Below are 23,583 nucleotides of genomic sequence, written 5' to 3'. Positions count from 1 at the left end.
GACAATTTTCTTAAAATCTTGAACTTGCAATCTATGATGGCTACACAAAATTAACTCATACTAGATATGAGAAATTATTTTTTGCCCACTATTACATTTGGATTGTTTCAAAATGATCATTGAATAAAACATTTGTTCAATCATGCAGGTTTGAAATAATACAGAAGCATAGGTAGAGAAACTACATCAGGATATAACCTGAATAGCTAATTTTGATTCAGCAGCAGACTCTGTGCTCAGCAAATAGGAATTTGTAGCCTGCAAGGCAAAGCTATTTAATAACAAACAACTTTCACTTACTGAAGTACTCTAACAGCGCTTTTATCCCAAGCGCAAATGCCGTTCTATGATATAAATACCATGTTCCTGTTTTCCATAAAAAAGGTTTATACATTAATAGTGTCTTTCACCCACTGTTTTGTTCAAGTGGGTGGAATTTACTGTTCCCTTCTCCATAGCGACATATCTGGACATGTACTTAATCAGGTTGGAGAGTAAGGCCTGGAGATCCTACTGCCTTCCCACTTCCACCTTATGATGTCCCAGTGGGTGAGTAATTCTGGTGGGTCTTCCCTAACGGAGACGATGCAGGACTCCCACTAGTTCTCCAGCGGATATGCGAGAGTCTGGTCATCATTAAATTCCATCCAGTACCTGGGGGTGGGGTGGTATGTGGGATGAGGGTATTTTCAGCAATTTGATTAAAGAATTTGGGTAAAAGTCCTCTGTCCCTTATTTAACAGAATTATCAGCCTGCTTAAGATACCCAAGTAAAGAAAGACTTGTGTTGATAAGCCTCAGATTGGCAGTTCACAGCCAGTGAAATACTTTTGAAGAGCAGTCTCCATTGTAGTGTAGGAAGCACAGCAGCCAATTCGTAGACAGTAAGGTCCCACAAACAGCAATGTGATAACGTCAAGAAAATCTACTGTCATTGCTGGTTGAGGCACAAATGTTGACACAACATCAGCGAGAGCTTTCCTGGTCTTCTTCAATTAGTGCTGTGGAATCTTTTACATTTGCTACACAGGAGCCTCAGTTAAATAGCTCAGCACAAAGAGGACACTGCTGACTTGAACAGGTCAATTTCTGACTCTAGTTGCAAGTGAGTGACTCCAATCTCCAACTGACACTAGAGACACGCTGCTCCTTTTGGGATCAGGATTTCAGTGTCAGGATCAAATGCAGAATGTTGACCTCTGCACTGTGTTTGGAATAGTTGGCCGATGGGGATTTTTGCAGGATTGGACAATTATTGATCAGAATGGGTGCTCAATCTCCAATTAAGGAGAGCCAGTGGGGTCTTGAAGTTGAAGGGCCAATAGGAAGCATTCCAGCAAAGAATGCTGTACAGTCCAGTCCTGATAAAAGGGAATCAACATGAAAAGTTAACACTTTCTCTCACAAAAGGAACCTGATCTGTTCAGCTTTCAAAGCTGTTTATGTATTTATTCCAGCACAGATGGTGCTTCAGCGCCCTGTTTCAGGTAAGAGAGAAAGAGGACACCTCTGTATTGAGGCATGTTTAGAAAAACTGAAGAAAAGAAATGGCCGTGGTTGCCAGGCCGCTATTGTGAAAGGGAGTACCTATAAACGCTGACTCTGTGGCCCAGTTGGTCACAAATGTGTAGCTAAATTGGGGTCTCATAGTTGTACTGGAGCAAAGGGTGTAGATCAGTTCTGAAGTAGAGTCATAGAATCATAGAATCCCTACAATTTGGAAACAGGTCATTCAGCCCAACATGTCCACACCGTCCCTCCGAAGAGCATCTCGCCCAGACTCATTCCCCTAATCCCTGCATTTCCCATGTCTAACCCACCAAACCTAAACACCCCTGGGTACTATATTGGCATTGAAATTCTAAGTCTGTTTCTCTCTCCACAGGTGCCACTAGACAGATGTTGTGGTGTTCTGAGATGTGTGGATTAGGTGGGTTATAGGGGGATGGAGTCTGGGTGGGATGCTCTAAGGGTTGGTGTGGACTTGTTGGGCCCCTGTTTCCACACTATAGGGATTCTATCATGATTACCTGCCAGGTTTCCCCAGCACCTCCTCTCTTCATCTCCAATATGTCAGGAGGGTGCCTCCCAACCTGCCAAATTTTTTTTTGATGTCGTGGGGAGTGATACTGGAACAATCTGGTTGGTTGTGGATCAGTGGTTTTATTCAGCATCTTGATTGCGTTAGCAAGCTAGCCACTGCTTGTGATCTGTTCCCTGCTTGAACCTGCACCCAGGAAATCTTCAGGAGTCAGACACTGCCAAAGAGCTGACACATCAACCAACTTCAGGAAATGCTTTGCCTGCCTGCTTCCAGGACCAAATTCTTGCCGCAGGTTTAACAGCCTTGATATAAGTAGCACACAGAGCAAGCTCTTCCCTTTTGATCAATCTTGTCCCCCATAGGAGAACTGGTGAATCACTACTATTGTGAGGAAAAGGTTGTCATTTCTGACCTGTAATTCCTTTCAAATATATTATTTAACGTTGTAAAAGAATCAAATTAATTCTCAAATTTAAAAGGAAATTTTACTTCATAATTGCCAATTCTACGTTTCTTTTTCTAAATGACATTTATTTATTAATGATCAACCTGAACTCAAAAGAACTTTTTTTTATCCTTTATATTCCTAGTACTGATGTAAAGCCACCATTGCTGACAATGTTGGATTGACTGATTTGTGGCTCTGTTTTTTCCCTTGCCAGATGAGATATTTGAATAAATTGATTATGTACTGTTGTTATCTTTTTTTAAATTGATGCTCCCTTGTGGAGCATGGTTCAGCTACCGGCATTTTTGCCTCTGGGGCAGAAAATAGCTGGATCAGGTATTTTAAAATAATTATTTGAACTATTCTGACACTCTCTTTGCTGGTGTCCTACTTTTTACACTCCATAAGCCTCAGTCCTTCACAAACTCTGCTGTTGGTATTCTAATGTTCATCCAATATTGCTCTTGCATCATTCCTGTGTCAAGACCAATGTTGGCTTTTTGTCCAGCAATGTCTCAAATTTAAAATTCTCATCTTTTTTGTTCAAATCCTCCACGGCCTTTGCATGTCCTGTCTCTGTAACTTCCTCCAGTCGTACACCCTCTGAGATCTGTGCTCTTCCAATTCTGGCCTCCTGCTTAACTTTGACTTCTATCCCACAAGTGCCGGCTGTACAGTCAACTATCTAGTCCCCACCTTCGAGAATTCCTCCTTAATGCTCTCTGCATCTCTCTGCTCCTCTCCTCAAAACCTATATCTGGGGACTTAGCCTTTAGCGGAATGCCTTAATATCTCTTTATGAGGCATGATGATAAATTACATTTGATCATACTCCAGTGGAGTGTCTTGGAACATTCTGTTATGTTAAAAGCACTATGAAATGGAAGTGTTATTTATTATCACAAACTAAAATTCTGGAGATGTTGCTCTTCAGGTTGAATGTTGAACGCAGTCTCATTTTTCTGTTTAAGTAGATGGTGAGATCTCCATATAATCTACAGAGAACAGAAGGATCGCCAACAACAGTCCTTCCACAGCAAACACACCAAAAACCAATCAATTTTTAAATTTTAAATCAACATTAAGCACTGTCAATCTGATGGTGGGATTTTACTGTGTATTTCAGAGCTGCCATGTTTGCCTATATAGTCATGTTAAGATATTTCAAATTGCTTCTGAGCAACATGATAGAATACTATACAAATGCAACTCTTCCCCTTTTTAAAATTTACCCATTTGCCTTTATTTTCAGCTCAATTTATTTTTTACTTTAGTTATCCTTTCATTCCGTCTTATTTCTAAATAAGCCAACTACAGACTTTGTCGGCAGTCTTTGAAGTAAATGTGTTTAGGAAACTGGGTACATGGATTGGAATTTGTTTTTGATTGCTCACTGACCTTTGGTTGCATAAATACAGTTACTATCATTTTTAGCTCCGATTATATTTGAATCATGTCTTCCGTTGCACAGCAGGCCATGTCTTTAATGTGACATTATTAGCAATCAAAACACAGTCAGTTAATCTTCAAGCTCATCTATCAGTTCTTGCTATAGTTCTGCTGACAAGGGCTATGCAAGTAATAATGTATGGCTGACCTGGATTCAAATTTGTCTCAACAAAAACATTTTGGGTTCATATAGCTTCTAAATGTAGTAAAGCATCTTTTGTCACATCATGAGTTTGTCACAAAATAAAATTTGACACTGAGTCACATAAATAATACTAGGGCAGTTTGATGTCTTATGGACAATCAGCCTGCTCTCCAGGATTCTTTAGAAAAGGCATCAACACTGAGGTACAGTTGGAGACTTCAGTCAGTTCCAATGTACCTCCCTGTGCAGTTATATAGGAAACACTAGACAGAAAAATCCTGCCTTAAATCACTCTAATCAATTGCCTAAACCTCAATCAGTTACTTTAATCCATGCCCCACCATCTCCTAACTATGTCCCTTCCAGGCTACCCCCTACAGAGACTTGCCAACTTTCTCCCAGATCCAAACCAACTTGACTTTCTCCCTCATCTTGACCATCTGATTGTAGAATGAACCGCCAGAGGAAGTGATAGATGCAGACATAGTTACAACATTTAAAAGACATTTGGATGGCGACATGAATAGGAAAGGTTTATAACGATATGGGCCAAACAAAGGCAGCTGGGACTAGTTTAATATGGGAAACCTGGTCGGCAAGGACAAATTGGACCAAAGGGTCTGCTTCCATCTCATCTGACTCGATGAGTCTATCTGACTAGCCCCCTACTACCTGCCTACTCCCATCCCCAACTGACTTTCTGCCAGTGTGACCACACAAGTCTCTCCAATACCAGACCAGCCTGAGGATCTAACAATCCCCTAACCTGAACTTGGCCAACTTCCAAACAAAATTACCCACTCACCTGGCATTCTTCACATCTGCCACTCAATCTGTCATCCTGAGCACTTACTATTCACTTCACCTGCTACTAACCCAAATGCCACCTTCCTCAACAAGCAATCTAACCACTTTAAAAACTTAGCATCCTACCCATCTTACATCTTAGCCTCCCACCACGCCACTCATCTGCCACCCTACCCTCTTATTACAACCTATTATCCAACTCATATCATTTATTCATTCAGTTACACTGGACATTTAAGGCATTACAGAGAAGTCCAATTATATTAGCATGCAGTCATCAGGAATGCAACGCCCTTGCAGATTTTCTGTTTTTATCTTTTGATGGACGTGAACGCTGAAAGGTGTGAAGATATGTTTTATTGCAATTAATTTGATTTATTTCTAAAACCCCACAATTTTGTGGATTTAAATGCGCAGTTTTGGTCTCCTTTTCTGAGGAAGGATGCTTTTGCTCCCAAGGGAGTGCAGCGAAGGTTTACCAGGCTGATTTCAGGGATGGTGGGACTGACACATGAGGAGAGATTGATTAGGTTGCGATTGATTTCGCTGGAGTTCAGACGAATGAGGGGGAAATCTCAGATTTATAAAGTTCTAACAGGACTAGACAGGGAGGATGTTCCCGATGGTGGGTGTGTCCAGAACTAATGGCCACAGTGTGAGGATTTGGAGTAGACCATTTAAGATGGAGATGAGGAGACATTTCTTCACCCAAAGAGAGGTGAGCCTGTGGAGTTCATTATCGCAAAAAGTAGTTGATGCCAAAACATTGAATCTATTCAAGAGGCAGCTAGATATAGCACTTGGGGCAAATGGGATCAAAGGTTATGGAGAGAAAGCAGGATTAGGTGATTGAGTTGGATGATCAGCCGAGATCATGAAGAATGGTGGAGCAGGCTCGAAGGGCCGAATGGTCTCTTTCTGCTCCTATCTTTTTTGGTTCCATTTTTCTACATTTCCTATTCATGCTTGAACTAAGTTCAAAGACCTGAGAAGCTGTTTCTGGAAAACTGCATACATAGCCATTATCTGGCATTTCTCTAGGCTGTCTGCTTTATTGGTGAGAGATCAGAAGAATCACTGTGAAATTTCAGGGCTTTTTTTTCTTACCCAGTTGATGAGATATGAATGTGAAAGCATTTTGCCACTATACAATGTTAGTTCCAATACACTGACTAAAGAGTTAAAATCCCTAATAAAAGACATGGCCCTTCCTGGATTTGGTCTCAAGTCTTGGGGCAAAATAAGCAGCATTATAATTTATTATACTGTGCATAAAGCAGCCAGATATCTTGCTATGAAAAATAATCTTGTCATACCTTGTCTACAAATTAGAGTTTAATTTATAGGATGCTTTTCTTTTAACCAGTGCTTGTGACACGAGTTCTCAGGGTGTGTAACAGTTGTAAGAATTGGCTTTGAAAAGATATAGTACCAAGTCTAAGAATAATACCAATTTCCATGTTATGCAGTTGAAACACGATGAAGAAGCACATAATTTGTATAGAATTAATGAAGCAAATTGCAATTATTTTCTGGCCCATTAAGAATGTGAAAAGTTTATTTTCAAGGAAGAGATGTGAAAGTACCAAAGGGAATTGTCCCTGAAGCTGCTGTCGGGTACAATCTATCCACCATATTCAATAGGAGAACTGCAATTATAATGGGGAGAATATGGAAAGATCAGAGAGAGAGGGAGAAAAGATGTTGCAGCAGAATAGGGAGCTAGGATGAAAAATATGGACTGCTGAAAATTTGAAACAAAAGTCGAAATGCTGGAAAAGCATTCAATGTCTGAAAGTGAAAAACAATGTTTTGGGTGGAGGTTCTTGAATCCTTTTGAAAGATCTTAACTAAGATGTTAATTTAACTTTCACTTGAGCAAAGTAATTATGTAGGTGTGGACTGCCTGAATTATATTTGAAGCAGAAATTCAGAGGGTGTTCCTTATCACGTGTTCCACAGACAGGAATAGGCCACAGGACAAGAATTAAAAACAGCAACATAAGTGGATTTTAGTTCTCCCGAACTCATGAGTGAGCTGGTAGGTTGCGAGGATGTCTATTTAATCCCATGAGACAGTAGGTAGTACAGTTTCACACCAATTATGTTGGGGCAGGGAATATCAAGGTTGGCCCTGGCCAGATATGTCTGGGTGGAGTTTGCCCATTCTCCCTGTGTCTGCATGGGTTTACCCCAGGTGATCTGGCTTCCCCCCACAATCCAAAGTTATGCAGGCTAGGTTGATAGGCCATGCTAAATTGCCCCATATTATCCGGGGATGTGCAGGCTGGGTGGTTTAGCCATAGGAAATGTATGCTTACAGGGATAGGGTAGGAGGATGGTTCTGGGTGGCATGGTCTTTGGACGGTTAGTGTAAACTCGATGGGCCAAATGGCTTGCTTCTACACTGTAGGAATTCTATGATTCCACAAAAGCTGCTGCTGGCTAAGCAGAGGGCAGCACAGCTATAGGGGAGGCCACGGGTGCTACTGGAAAAACGTGGAATGGAGGCTCTGGATGGAAAAGCAAGTGAGGCCATGAGTGGTTAATGGCAGAAGGGGCTTCACCATCTTGTTGAGAAAGGGGTGGAAGGGCAATCAACACAATGCACTGCAGCAACCTCCTCCTTTCCCAATGTCATTTCCCTCACAGACACTTTGGACAAGGTACCCTCCTCTAACCATTGCCCGCCCAACGTCACACCTCTCTGGGGAGCAAACAAACAGTTTTACCCATTGTACGTGGTGCATGTTAGCAGGCTCACTTACTACTGGTTTAATGCCCACTGGTATGAGGCCCTTCAGTGATCATTAATTGCCCAATTAAGGACCTCAGGTGGTGGAGGGGTAGGCAGTTTGACCATGGGTCTTTCTGCCCTGACTTAATGAGACAGTGGGCTCTCTATCCAATCTAATTAAATGCTCTTCCTGTTTCCAAACATGCCATGAAGGGTCCACAAAACTGAACCGTCTGAGACTGTTTCTGATGTACGTAAAAAATTAACCTGTGAAATATCACAAAAATAAACGATGATAAATGGATACAAGGAAGTGATTACAGGAACTCCATTTTAGGTTTGGCCAGAGCTGCTCAATTCTACGTCTGTTGGTTGATGATGACAGCTCACTTCCTCAATAAAACTGCTCCTCTGTATTCATTTCCAAAAATGAATTGTTCTATGAATAGATATTCTGTTATAAACTAGCATTAACTGATCTGACTAAGCATTACAGCATAGTTTTATATTTTGTTTCATTGCTCAGTTATGAAAGCCGTGCACTCATCATTTATGAATTATCAGGATCAGCCAGCCTCTGTGTCAACATACACGTTTCCCCACTGATGTGTCCTGTAAAACCAATTCACTGGAAGCTAAACGAAGTGCAAAAATTATTGCACCAAGTAAATATTTAACTATCCAATCGCTCAGACATATCCTAGCTTTTTTTTAATATAAGCTATTCTACTGTATTTTTAAGATCCACCTGAGTGAATGCAATTTCTCACGGCAGTCCTTCAACCAGCCACAGCTAAACAAATGTGCCTGAAGTTATGACCAGTCCTGGCCTCAGGTAACTGATTTATTAATCCCTTCACACTTGCTTTGCAACACTTCTTTCATGGTATCTTTCCTACCTCTAAAATTTATCTCCTTGCATAAGTTGGGCTATCTGGGGTCAATTCCAAATACAGCGCTCTTAAAATGGTTTGTATTCAACATTGACAATGATAATGATGCCAATGCATCTGCATGCCAAAGAAACCAAAGAATAAAATAAACGAAAATCTAACAAGTAGTGTAATGAGACAACAGTGTTGTAAGAAGAATGGTCAACACGGAATGTGGAGATGGACTGAAAATTTCCAAACTGAGATTAATAGATAATTTCAGAGATAGTAGGAACTGCAGACGCTGGAGAATCTGAGATAACAAGCAGTAGAGTTGGATGAACACAGCAGGCCAAACAGCATCAAAAGAGCAGTAAGGCTGATGTTTCGGGCCTAGACCCTTCTTCAGAAATGGGGGAGAGGAAGCAGGTTCTGAAATAAACGGACCGAGGGGGAAGCGGATAGAAGATGGATAGAGGAGAAGATAGGTAGAGACGAGACACACAGGTCAAAGAGGTGGCATGGAGCCAGTAAAGATGAGTGTAGGTGGGGAGTTAGGGAGGAGGTAGGTCAGTCCGGGGAGGACGGACAGGTCAAGGGGGCAGGATGAGGTTACTAAGTAGGAGATGGGGATGGGACTTGGGGTGGGAGGAGGGGAATAGATGGGATGAAGGACAGGTTGTGGAGGTGGGGACAAGCAGGGCTGGCTTTGGGATGCAGTGTGGGGAGGGGAGATTTTGAAGCTTGTAAAGTCCACATTGATATCATTGGGCTGCAGGGTAGCTTAAAAACAGCAACATAAGTGGATTACTGCCCTCTGCTTAGCCAGCAGCAGCTTTTGTGGAATCATAGAATTCCTACAGTGTAGAAGCAAGCCATTTGGCCCATCGAGTTTACACTAACCATCCAAAGACCATGCCACCCAGAACCATCCTCCTACCCTATCCCTGTAAGCATACATTTCCTATGGCTAAACCACCCAGCCTGCACATCCCCGGATAATATGGGGCAATTTAGCATGGCCTATCAACCTAGCCTGCATAACTTTGGATTGTGGGGGGAAGCCAGATCACCTGGGGTAAACCCATGCAGACACAGGGAGGGTTTTAAGCAGAATATGAGGTGCTGTTCCTGAAACCTTCAGATGGCATTGTTGTGGCACTGCAGGAGGACCAGGATGGACATGTCGTCTGAGGAATGGGAGGGGGTAAGGCGCAGTTGTTTAGTGCAAACCGAGCGTAGGTGTTCTGCAGAGCGGAACCCTTACATACATTGGCTTTCAAATGCATCTTTATTGCATATATGCATGAGATTTTGCTGCCAAATCAAGTGTTGGCTCATGACATGCCCAGTTTGCTTTGCTGACATAAACCCATTTTGCTCTCAAAATTTAATACATGAGAATTTTTTTAATGGATTAGAGGAATGTACTAATTCTTCACAGGTAGAAGTCAAAACTTATGTCAATGAGCATCTTTCTAAAATTGGAGATAGTACAAGCGGTACCTCCGTCCTTTTTCCTGTGTTTTCTTCCCGTGATCAAATAACGATGCTTCATTAAATGAAACTCTGCGACCAGTGGAACAGGTGGAAAGAAATCGCTCCGCTTCCAGGTCATGACAACTGCCCATTGACAAACACTCGGAATCATCAATTTTGATTGTGATTTCTGGAACAACACAAAGTGAAATTGAAACAACTGTGCACCATACAAATTCCATTTTACCATTGTACTTTCTGACACAGTACTTTGCTTTCAGGTTATCAGCGCATTGTTCAGTGCATTGTTATGGACCTGACCACACACCCTCAAAATATATTAAGATGGTAGCCTAGACCCTAACTTTTTCTTATTTTAAAAGTAAATGTCAGGTGCTCTGTTCCAGATGCAATTCAATTGGTCAAGTCAAAACCACAATTTTTTCAAACTCTATGGTTAAAATACAACAAAAGAAAAAAAAACTCAGAATAATTTAACTTTATTGGAAAACTTAACAAAAAAATAGATACAATAGTTTAGTAGTTTATTACTAATTAACTATTCCAGTATGGTAACATCTCATAAACACACCTTTGGCAAAAAGGCAAATTCAGAAACAGGAGAAAAAAAATCAAAAGACAATACTGAGAGGGAATTCAGACAGAGAATGTAGCAGTTGGGAGAGATTCACTGCCTTCCAGCGCTGCTCAGAACATAGCAACAACTGCTGAAAGCTAACTAAAAATCCTAGATCTATGAGAGCTTGACAACACCCACTCAGGCTGCTTCTACGGTTCCAAATTTTTTTAAAACCCAAGGTCTCGCAGGTTGTTTATTTTGTCATAGACTGCTCATCACCTGTCCCCTAATCTTTCTCTAAAAGAAACCAGAACAAAACATACCTCTTAAAGCCACAGCATCGTCACAGTATACAGCAAAGTGGTAGGGAGACGCTCATGGAACTAAGTCTGTATCTGGAGAAAATAGAATAAAGATGGAACCCAGAGGCCATTAAATCTTACAACCCAACTATACTGGTTTGTAGATTGCTTTATCATTGTGCAATTTGCACAGCAGTTCACTTTGTCACTAAAGTTATTCTTTGGTAGGCTTCCATCTTGTGAGATGATAGCTTGCGCTGTGGTAATCATCTCTGCATAAGCATGGAGACACACTGGCAGCCTCTGCTGCTGACGAAGACAGTGGGTTGATAGCGTGCAGAATTCACGGGCCTCTGTTTCCATGGCCTGCTGAATTTTGTGTCTCTCCTTCTTCTTCCAATGCCCCTCCCTTCAGCCTCCAGAGGCCCTGATCATCAGTCTATCTGTGATCATCTTCCAGTTATCTATGTCAGTACCTGCCATCAATTTAACTCACTTACAGATGCCCTTGTTGTAGAGGTATGAGGTGGTGTGTGTTAGCAACATCTAAAATCACAAGGTAATGCATCCCCATGCCAATCAGTATGCATAGACCCTCCAAGTAGCACCCTGGCTGCAGAACATTAGCTGTATGTTCAATGAGCAGGTGAATCCCAAAAGCCAGTTTACCTTACAGGTGCACATTGGGTACATCGCCATCATTCCCTGAGTTTACTGATGTTCAGTTTGGGTGCTGTCACAGTCAATCAGCTCCTGACTTCATTACAGTCTTGGTTCAAATGTGGACGAAAGAACTAAATTTCAGAGGTAAGGCAAGGATGACTGGCCTTGACATCGGGTCATATTTGACGGAATGTAACATCAAGGAGTCCTTGCAAACCTAAAGTCAGTTCTGGGGATCGGGGGAAACACTCCGCTGGTTGGAATCGTAGCTGGCACAAAGGAAGATGGTTGCAGTTATGGCAGGTCAGTCATTTCAGCTCCAAGCCTTCAGTAGAGCTCCTCAGGTTAGTATCATAGACTCAATAATCTTTCGCTGCTTGATCAATGACCTTTCCTCCATGATAAGGTCAGAAGTAGGGATGCTCAATAATGGTTGCATAATGTTCAGCACTATTTGCAACTCCTCAGATACTGAAGCAGCCCATATCCAAATACAGAAAGACTTAAACAATATTCAGATTTAGGCTGGCTGGGGAATCTAACTACATTCTCTGACAATCAATGGCAACACCACTGCTGAATCTCCCACTAGCAACATCTTGATGAATATGATTGATCAGAAACCAAACTGATTTAGCCATGTTAAAAAAAAAATCAATTCCATCTGTATGCTGTAGGGTAATTGCAGTTGGTAACACCAGAAGTTTGTAATATTTTGTCTTAGAGATAATGCACTCCTGTTTGTTTCTTTCAAGTGGACAATGAGGCAACTGTTACACAGGTTTACAGTTAGCTTGGATCTTCCAAAGTCTTTCACAATGTTTTATAATTAATAGACTTCTCACAGATAATGCCTTGTACAATCTATCAGTTTATTGCACAACTTTTCTTAATCATTTATATTGCCTGTTCTTGGTGAATAATGCAACTTCTTTGTAAAATTTATATGCACTTGTATTTCACGTATACCATGGTTTACTGCCATTCTGTACATTCACAAAGAATATTTGACCGTTTTGTGTCTATTGATGAGGTAACTAATTCTATTGGTGTTCCTAAAGTTTGAGGTTGGGACACGTTTATTAATAGTAGACCCCCTTGAACTTCTCCAAAGTTACTATATAGTTAACACTATTGTCCTCACCCATAAATCATAATATAATTTCCCGTGAGTCATTTCCTTGCTTGGTGTTTACATGATTAGCCCCATACAATGTTACAAACAAAAAGTGTGGATAGATATTTTAGTCAGGACTTTATTTTTAAACTGGGGACTTGTACATGCTGATGAAGTTGAAGGAGAGCAGAGCCGGAAAACAAAGATTTCCTATTTTATATCAAATGTCACTGTCAGAACAGACACATAGCATCCAGAAAAAGATTCCTCCTACACAGTTCTGTTTGAAAGTATGTTGTCAGAATTCCCTATTGCGCTGAATGTGACATATCTAGTTCCCACACAGCCATTCTTGTGACTGCTCACAGTGAGTTTGCCTTGTTTATGTCAGTCAGCACCATGGTTTAGACAGTTCTTCACTGTTCAGAGAACTGGAGTCAGAACATCCGAACTCAGTTAACTTATATCACATCCAAGTGTCATTGGAGAAACATTTCATTTCATGAGTTTGACAGAATTATACCCAATGAGAGAGGTGAAGAGACAATACGTTTCCATTATGTAAAATGCTCATAAATTCTGTGCTTCTTTTCACTGCATGCTGTTTAGAATGAGGACATTAGAAATAAGAGGAAGAATAGGCCATGTGGTCCCTCAAGCCTCTTCTGCTATTCAATAATTGCTTGGCTGATCTGGTTGTGGTCTTATCTCCTTTTTCCACCCTGCCCACCCATAACTCTTGGCCCCTTTGTAGACCATAAAAATCTATCTCAATCAGCCTTGCATATAGTCAATAACCCAACCTCCAATGGTCTCTGTGGTAGAGAATTCCAAAGATTAATGACTCTGACAGAAGAAGTTCCTCCTCATTTCTGTTTTAATTGGGACAACATGACCCTGCTTCTACATTTCCTTAGTGGAAACAACCTCTCAATATCTACTCTGTCAAGCCCCTCAGAAATTTATGTATTGCAATAAGCCAACCTCTCATTGTTCTAAACTCCAATGAGTATAGACCAAACCTGCTTAACCTTTTATCATAAGACAATTCTATCATCATAGATCAACCTAATGAACATTACCTGAATTGCTTCGCAATTACTTGCTGTATTTGGATGCCAACATTTTGTGATTCATCTACGAAGTCAACCAGATTCACTGCTGTATTATGAAGTCTCTCTCCATTTAAACAATATTCTATCTGTAATTCTTCCTACCAACATAGGAAATCTGATATTTTTCTTCATTATACTTCATTTGCCAAAAATTTTTGTTTACTCACTTTGTCTATCTACATCCTTTGCAGACCAGAGTGTCCTGGTCATAACTTGTTTTCCTTCTGATGTTTGTATTGTCAGAAAGTTTGGCTACAACATATTCAATCCCTTCATTCAAGTCATTAATGTAGATTAAAAATACGTGAGGCTACCCACATGAACTGATCCCCACGGCACTCCAACCTAAATGTGCACCAACCTAATTCTGATTCTGTTTTCTTGATTGTTAGTCAATTCTCTATCCACATTACCCCAACACCAAGAGTTTTCATTGTAAATAATAACACTTCATGAGGCACCTTACTGGATGACTTTTGGAAATCAAAATACATTGCATGCACTGATGTCCCTTTATCCATTCTGGTTGTTACACTGTCAATGCATGAAATGTCCAAATTTCTATTCTCCAAGTTGGCAATTTAAACTTTCCGTTGTAATTCCATATTCTTATGGCACTAATATAATAATGGGTTCCTCTTAACTATCATCTATAATGACTTTTTTACACCCTTACTGTGTATGCCAAAATAATGCTAACTAGAAGTCAATAGAATGTTATTCATATATCCCAATCAGATTTAGATGTGTTAAGATTCTCACACTGAAATTTCATGGCAGTTATTCAAAAGCATTTGCTCAATATTTGGAATAGTTCATCATGATTTCATTTGAAATATCATGTACATACAGATGCTGCAGATCATTACTGATGATTTGAATATATGTAATTATCTCTCATAGAAAAGTTATCTGTTGGGTGAATTTTAACAGAATGACTTCCTCTTTTATTTAGACTAATTAATCAACAGGAGAGAAATGGAGTGAGCTGTCTGCTCCTCAAAACTGCACAAGGAAGATTTAACAAAATAATCACCATGAGCACTTAACCATGTCAAGATTGCTTGAAGGTGCTCACTGCCAAAAGGCTTAAGAAATTGTGAATCTGCATAAGTTTAAGGACTGATTTTACAAAGAGGTTTTATTTGTTGTGGGAGAGTGAGCTCTTTGTTAGAAAGTTTTGTTTAAGGGGATTCTTTAGAAAGTGCAGAAACAGTGAAGTGCTCTTTATGGGTTTCTGAGCAACTCTCTATTATTTGTCAGTGGGTCAATCAGCAACAAATACTGCAAAGCTCCTTTGACAGCACACTCCAACTAAAAAGACAAAGGGAGCAGCTATATGGGAGCACCAGCACGTATATGGTCCCCTTGAAACCAAACTCTATCCTGACTTGGAAATCTATCACTGCACCTTCATTGTCACTGGATGAAAAACTTGGAACTCCTTTCCCAGCAGCACTCTGAGTACGCCTACAAGAGATGGTGTTCAAGAAGACTGCTCATCACCAAGTTCTTGAAGATATTTAAGGATGGACAATAAATCCACATTCTGTGGATAAGCTACAAGAAAGATTCCATGGCTGGCCAATTGCTTTTCTGATGATGCAGAATCACAACTGCAGTTTATTCAGTAAGGATAAATCTGGATTAATACTTCAGTGCAGTACTGAGAGTGTGCTGAACTGAAAGAGATGCTGCCTTTTGGATGCAATGTTAAACAGCGACCCTGCCCGCCTTTAGATGAACATGATACTAATGTGAGAGCAAGAGAATCCTCCCTAACCATCTGGCCAAGCAACACTGTGAAAAAGAATTATTTATTGTATGTGGGACCTTTGTGTAAATTGACAGTTGTATTGTCTCCAATAAAACTATGATTACACTATAAAAGTTCTTATTTAGCTATAAATTACTCTGGGCTGTCCAGAGGGTTTGAAAGGTGTTATATGAAGGAAAGTTATTGTTTTCTTAAATAATCCTACATTGGGTGTTAGATCTGTATAGAGGAAGGACAAATACAAATGAGTAGGAGCAGTCTACCTCAGTAGCAAGAAAATGTGTCTCACAATCCTCTTTACAACCTCAAAGAAAGACATAAAATGTGCAAAGAAAGTCATACTCTGATCTTCAATTATAGAAAATCAGAAATATTAATACCAAAACTTCAAAACAAACATTTATTCTGATAAATGTGTTACTTGTGTAGTTACATAGTTACATATTTGTGCAAGCTTTATCAAACTTTTTAAATCGAGAAATACTTTATATTGTCCACTGTGCCAGCAGGTAACTCAGTAAAAATGTTTCTAAAGGTAGGTGAGACATATGTTGCCTATCATAGATTTAACCAGGCTGTTTCATTCAGATTGTGTTAAATATTGTTTATGGTTTAAGAAAAAACTCTGACAATGCAATGTGATTTGTGTAAAGCCTGACATACAATTTAGCTCATGAAAAGCTCTATATTATTAGTACAAACTTGAACATCTCCCCATCACACTTGTCTTAGCTGACCTGAAAGGGCCCCCATTCTGACAATGACATTTTAACGACTTATGCTTGTTTTGAAATCTCTCTAAGCCCTTGTCCTTTCCCAGCTTTGTTACTAACTCCAGTTTTTCAATTCTCTGAGACCACTATGCTCCTACAATACTGACCTGTTTTGCATCCCTGATTTCAATTGCTCCAGCATTGGTGACCATGAACTCAACTGCCCAAGCTGAGAGTTCTGGAATTCCCACTCGAAACCTCTTCACCTATCTTGTCCCTTTAAGGTATCTATTAAAACCTATAAATTTCACTAACCTTTAGTCTGCCCTGCTATCTCCTTTCCTAGAATCCCTACAGTATGGAAAGAGGCTATTTGGCCCAACAAATCCACACTAACCTGCCAAACAGCATGCCACCCAGACTCACTCCTCCCCTTTCCCTGCAACTCTGCATTTCCCACGGCTAACACAACTAATCACAAATCCCTGAACACAAGGGCAATTTAGCATGGCCAATCCACCCAACCCGCACATTTTTGGACTATGGGAGGAAACTGGAGCACCCAGAGGAAACTCACACAGACACGAGGAAAAGGTGCAAACTCCACACAGACAGTTGCCTGAGGCTGGAATTGGTGCAGATTTGGCCTCAGTCATGTGTGAGTAAGGGGAATAGTAGGGGGTTAAGTATGCGGCCTTGTGGGGCACTGGTGTTGAGGATTATTGCAGAGGACGTGTTGTCGCCTATCTTTACTGGCTGCAGTCTGTTGGTAAATAAGTCAAGATTCCAGTTACAGAAGGCAGAGCAGAGACCTGGGATCTAGAGTTTGGACATCAGTTTGTTTGGAATTATGATGGAGCTGTAGTCAATAATGTTGTAAAGTTGGGTGGAGTATTTCGGATTGGGATATATGAAGTTAGAATCTGGTGTTTGTAAAATGCTAGGGGTGGGTGGGAAGCGTTGCATGGTACCTTTAAAGGATCATGTGCTCTCTGTGCTTAGAAATTTAAAATGGATGTCTGTGAGCAGCAGTTTGAAAGTTTACAAGAACACAGAGCACCCGAATTGAAACATTTTAATCAACAGGCTGTACAGTTAGCAGGCCAAGCAGCAATTTTTACCATGACAACAGGCTTTTGAATTTAGCCAATCAATTTGAGCCAGGTACTTAGATATCAAAAACCTGTTAAATTTAAGTCTGATGGCTTTGACAACATAGGAGCAATCCTAATGTAAGAAATATTTATGTGTCATCGGTGGCGGTGGAGGGGGGGCAGCACAGTGGCTCAGTGGTTAGCATCACTGCCTCATAGCACCAGGGACCCAGGTTCAATCCCACCCTCAGGCAACTGTCTGTTTGGAGTTTACACATTCTCCCTGTGTCTACGTGGGTTTCCTCCAGGTGCTCCAGTTTCCTCCCACAGTCCAATGATGTACAGGTTAGGTGAACTGGCCATGCTAAATTGCCATAGTATTCAGGAATGTGCAGCTTAGGTAGGCTATACGGGATGGGGACGGGGATGGGGACGGGGATGGCGACGGGTCTGGGTGGGATGGTCTGAGGTTCAGTGTGGACTTAAATGGCCAAAGGGCCGATTTCCACACTATAGGGCTTCTATGATTACAAGATATAAAAGAAGGGGACAGTTGGACAAAGAGCACAGAGCTAGCTGCCATCCACCAAAGCTTCATCTATTTCTTCGAGAAAGCACCATCTAAATAACAACAGTACCAACAGCAGAACTAGTTAATATTCCTGACAGAAGAATCAATTGAGAAGGCATGCCTGACAACACACTCAACAAAGAAGACACAGAACTGTCTCGAAGACATGTAACCTCACAGAAACTTTAAGAGACTAAATCGCTTTTTTTTAAATATACAAGTGGGACTTATATTTATTGGGACAACATACCATCAGAATCTTGTTTAATTCAGGAATATTTAATAGTTAGGAAGGATTTACTTGGTTGAGTTAATTTGTTCATTTTTAGAGTTAGATGAATAAATTGTTACTTGTTGCTTTTAAAATGAGTGTCAGGGATTTATTTTGTTTAATCACTGGGGCTTGCTGAAAAGCAGTTTACACCACTTTTTCACAGATTATGGTGGCGGGGGGAGTCAACAATATGCACGAGCCGGATGCAGGCATCCTTGTTATCGAGATGTTCTAGGAATGAGCGTAGGGCCAGAGTGATAGTGCCTGCCATGGACCTGTTGTGCTGGTAGGTGAATTGCAAGGGACCAAGGCAATCTGGGAAACTGGAGTTGGTGTTAGCTTTGACCAACCCCTCAAAGCATTTCATAATTATGGAGGTCACAGCCACTGGGCAGTACTCATTGATGCAAGCAGCATGATTTTTCATCGGCACTGGGATGAATTTCCTCTTGGGGAACATCTGGATTAACCTCCTCAGCATGTACAGTCATCTACACTTACTTATGAAGTCTTAGCGGAAGTTGCACACTCATTTCGGTTGGCCATTTGAGTTCTTGAATGTGAACCAGTCCACTGACTCCAAGCCGTCCCAAAGAAGCTCTTCAGTTTCCTCAAACTAACAAACACTGCACTACTTTCTCTATTGGGTCCTCACGCTTCAATTTCTACTTGTAAACCAGGAGGAGGAGCACAGAGTTGTGCTCTGATTTTCCAAAATGCAGATGGGAGATGGAGCCCACCATTGCCCCTGCCCTCTTTTCCCAATAAACAGGTCAGTGACTAGTGAACGTAGTTCCACAGGGTCTAGTAGAAGGAGTAGAGGGAAGATGAGGAAAGATATTTTTATCCAGACAGTGATAGGAGTTTTGATATTACTCCTGAAAAACACACACCTCAGTTGAAAAAAAAAGTCTCACTATGCAATGCAGGTCCCATAACCAAGGGATACGGACCAAGAGGTGGAAATAGAATTAGGCTGAGTGGTTTATTTCTTGGATGCCACAGGCATGATGGGCCGAATAGTCTCCTGCTGTGTAATGACTGTTTCTACATTTTCTAAATATTCTAACTATCTTCAGAACAAGAATTTGCAGGGATGTGAGTAGAGATTGAGTGAATGACAGTCTGTGAACTGCTCCTTAGTAGGCCAGGGTGTGCTTTATGGGTCAAATTACCTTCTCTGCGCTGGCATGATTCTACAATTCCAAGTCAAACCTGCAATCATAAAGAGTTCATAACATTATCTATTGATTCTTTTACTTTACTTTTCACTCCTCTCCCAATGACAATCTGCAGGCTGAAGGTGAAGAGCAGTATACTAATTCTTCACATTACCACCCATTTCGCGGTAAATGCTGAAGCAATGGTTCTGCCAGTCTGCTTAATGATGTAGCTCATCAGATGTGTTTGCAGTAGTTCTGCTGGCAGACCTCCCATAACAGCAGTGAGTTTAAAAACCCTTGTGCAGTAAAACCAGTCCTGTTGTATCAGACTTCACCTCAACATACTGCCTGAGCAGTAGCTCACTTGCAAAGTCAATAAATCTGACTTTCAGTCATGGAGAGAATGATACATCTGTAAACAAGGCCATTTGGCCTATTGTGCTTTTGCCAGCTCTTTAAAGGAACTAAACAATTTGTCTGTGATTTCCCTACAGTCCTGCAATATAATTTCCACTTTAAGCATTTACCAGTAATCCAATATTCTGCTCATTGAGAATTTCTCTCCTGTTGGGACCCACATCATACCAGCTTGCTTGATTTACACTTACTTCTCAATTGTCTTTTGAAAGTTTTTGTTGAATCTTATTCAGGCAGTATTATTCTAATTTATCAGGACATACTACATTTTAAATAAACAATCCCATCATCTGATCTCTCGTACTTTTCCCAATTGGGCCAACATTACTAAGCGTTACTTTAACACTCACTTCTCTAAGAATATCTCAGCTTCCCTGTCCATTCCAAGGTAAGTTGATATTTCAGGTTTAACTCTTCATCCTGATGAAGGGTGTAAATCTGAAATGTCAACTTTCCTGCTGCTTTGATGCTGCCTGTCCTGCTGTGTTCCTTCAGTTCTACACTGTATTGATTGAAAATCTGATTGCTCCAGGAAGAAGTTATCATATGATTGAGAGAAAACTTTTTCAGCTGCAAACACCACCTTTAGAGTTTTAACCAAACACTTTTGGTTTGGATCTTTTGGTAACATCTTCACCCTGAGGTAATCTATTTCCTAATAATTCTCAGCTATATTCTCCCTTTCTCAGAAGCAGCTACCACATACATCCAGCTTCAGCCAATATCTCTCTAGAATATCTCTCATATCATTCCAGAAAATCTCTGTCTCCTATCTAAGGCCTGCCAAAGCATAATGCCCAAACTTTGAATAAGCCTGTCATATTTACAGTCCTCTGATTCACCCAAGGATTGGAAGATTGCAACAAGTAGCCCTGCTATCATTACCATTTCTTCCATCTATGTCCCAGGATAAACGCCATCAGTTCTCAGTGACCCTTCTACTTTCCACACTGCCAACACTTTCATTACTTTTTCTTTCCACCATTATTTAGCAATCTTGAGCTTCAATGGGCTTCCTCTCTGGCTTGTGAAGAGTATCTAGTCTATATGAGAACCATCCACTACTTGCAAGCTTCCCATTGCTCATTTAATATCAATCTTTCATTCCAATTTACCTGGGCCAGATCTCTTTCAATATACTAATTTTAACTCTTATCCAGTTGAGTAATTTCAATCTTGATTCTGCCTTGTGATTTTTCAAATCTCCCATAAACCTAATAATATTGTGATCACTATTTCCCAAATGCTCCCCAATGGAAACATTTCATTTCCCCTGTTAACTCACAGAATCAGATTCGACACCACCAGCTTTGTCATTGGGCTGAAAATATACTGATCAAGAAAATCTCTTGTACACGTGTCAAGAACTCATCATGTTCTTTGCCCTTTATGACATAATATGATAGCATTCACCATGCAGTTTGCGAGCGAGAAGCTGGAATCGGACATAACAGTACAACATTTGGGTAAAGATGACGACAAAGACTTGAGGGAGGAGTTGGCAGAGTTGACTGGAAGGGGAGCCTAGCAGGGAAGTTAGTGGAGCAGCAATGTGAGGAGTTTCTGGGGGTAATTCAGGAGGCACCACAGAAGTTCATCCCAAGGAAGAAGAAACGCAGTAAGAGGAGGGTGAGGCAACCATGGCTGAAAAGGGAAGTCAGCAGCAGCCTAAAAATGAAGAAAAAGCATACAATGTGATGAAGGTTCGTGGGAAGCTGGGGTGGGGGGGGGGGGGGGGGGTGCTGGGGGGGTGGGGTAAGAGAAGACTTTTAAAACCAGCAGAGGATAACTAAAAAAAAGCAATGGGGGAGTAGAGAAGATTAAATGTGACAGTAAGCTATCTAGAATATTGTAAGAGATTTTTTAGTTACATAAAAGGTAAGAGTTGGGCAAGAATGGGCATTGGACCCCTGGAAAATAAAGAAGTAATAGGGCGAACAAAGGAAGTACAGAGGAACTGAACAGGTACTATGATTCAGTTTTCACGGCAGAAAAGATAGCAGCATACCAGAAATTCAAGGGAGTCAGGGAGCAACATGTAATGGCCACCACGAAGGAGGTGGTGCTGGTGAACTGAAGGTCTTAAGGTGGATACATCTCCCAAATTCGATGGAATACACCCTGGGATTCTGAAGGAGATAGCTGAGGAGATTGTGGAGGCATTGGTGATCTTTCAGGAATCACTGAAGTCAAGGAAGGTCCCACAGGACTAGAAAATGACTAATGTTTAAGAAGGTAGGGAGGCAAAAGATGGGAAATTAAAAAGACTAGTTAGCCTAATGTCAGTTATTGGTAAGATTTTAGACTCCATTATCAAGCATGAGATTTCAGAGTACTTGGGAGCGCATGGGAAAATAGAGCTGAGTCAGCACATCTTCATCAAGGGGAGGTCGTGACTGATAAATCTGTTAGAATTCTTTGAAGAGGCAATGAGCAAGTTAGACAAAGGTCAACCAGTGGATGCGATCTGTTTGGAGAGACGAGGAACAGAGGTCACAGCTTCAGAGTGAAGGAACAAACCTTGATGAAGAGGAATTTCTTCAGCCAGAGGGTGGGGTTAATCTAGAACACATTGTCACAGATGGCTCATGAAATTGAGTATATTTAAGACACAGATAGTTAGATTCTTGACTAATAAGGGAATAAAAGCCTATGGGGAGAAGGCACAAGAATGGGGTTGAGAAACATATCGGCCATAATCGAATGGTAGAGTAGATTCAGTAGGTTGAATGGCCTAATTTTGCTCCTTATATCTTAGGGTCTTACTAATTTTAGTCTTGCAATTTTTTTTTGTTGGTCATTGCTGTTCTACTGTTCTCCCATACTAGGTCTCCCTAAACCTAAAGAATACTGCGGTCAGTTTCGGTTATCAGTATTAAACTCCTAGTTTAGTGTCAAGGATCTTAGCCCACAGTCTTTAGATGTTACTTTAACTCCCCACACATCCAAGGTCAACAAAGTCTCCATGACATGAAAAGTATAATGTATAAAAAAAGAAATTCAGAAGCAACATCAAAAATTTAAAAAATGTCAAGTACACAATAATTAACATTTTCATGCATGATGATTCTTGTTTAAAATCATTTATTGTAAATGCATGGTATAAACAGTTTGCCATTGGTCACTTGGGTTGCCAGCCCAAGTTGGTTGCATTCTTTGAGCCTGTGATTTAAGGTCTGTGAAACGTATACTTTGACACATACTTTTGAGTTTGGATTTTTGAATTTGATGTGTGGCATATGGAGGTTTCTGAGGTGTTTAATGATTAACTTGTAAGTATTTCAGTGGTTTATGTTGATTTCATTTTAAACACAATAAAAGAGAGGGATTTTCTGGAGAGTAATGTATTTTTGTTTACATTGGGACAAATTCACCAGTGAACAAAGTAAACAGTATATTGCATTAAGCTTTCAGATAGATAATTCTGGAATTGTTTCTCAGCTAAAAAGAAAATGCCTACATCTTGAAAAACAGCTTTTTAGTTTCAGTTTGAGGCAATTTTAAAGAGATATTGTCTGAAACTGGATGTATGTGGTAGTTGCTTCTGAGAAAGGGAGAACATAGCTGAGAATTATTAGGAAATAGATTACTTCAGGGTGAAGATGTTACCAAAAGAGCCAAACCAAAAGTGTCTAAAGGTGGTGTTTGCAGCTGAAAAAGTTTTCTCTCAATCATATGATTGTTCCAGGAAGAAATTATCAGATTTTCAATCAATACAGTGTCGAGCTGGAGGAACACAGTGGAACAGGCAGCATCAAAGCAGCAGGAAAGTTGACATTTCAGATTTACACCCTTCATCAGGATGATGGGTTAAAC

At 40.6% G+C, this 23,583-nt stretch overlaps 1 protein-coding gene across 5 annotated transcripts in view; it reads right to left on the bottom strand.

The window, feature by feature from the left end:
* The window catches only part of cbarpb (CACN subunit beta associated regulatory protein b), a 184,766-nt gene that overhangs the window by 51,998 nt on the left and 109,185 nt on the right, over nucleotides 1-23,583 (bottom strand). For 4 of the 5 annotated variants that reach the window (XM_048559997.2, XM_048559998.2, XM_048559996.2 and 1 more), the window contains exon 5: nucleotides 10,009-10,171. In XM_048559997.2, coding sequence (XP_048415954.2) covers nucleotides 10,009-10,171 — 163 coding nt within the window. Of the gene's footprint in view, nucleotides 1-10,008; nucleotides 10,172-10,884; nucleotides 10,957-23,583 lie in introns of all 5 variants that reach the window. The other variant, XM_059638493.1, reaches the window with a different exon arrangement.

The sequence above is a fragment of the Stegostoma tigrinum genome, chromosome 30 (genome assembly GCF_030684315.1).
Source record: "Stegostoma tigrinum isolate sSteTig4 chromosome 30, sSteTig4.hap1, whole genome shotgun sequence".
Lineage (NCBI taxonomy): Eukaryota > Metazoa > Chordata > Chondrichthyes > Orectolobiformes > Stegostomatidae > Stegostoma > Stegostoma tigrinum.
The sequence above is the reverse complement of the archived record's forward strand: the minus strand, read 5'-3'. Positions and strand labels throughout refer to the sequence as shown.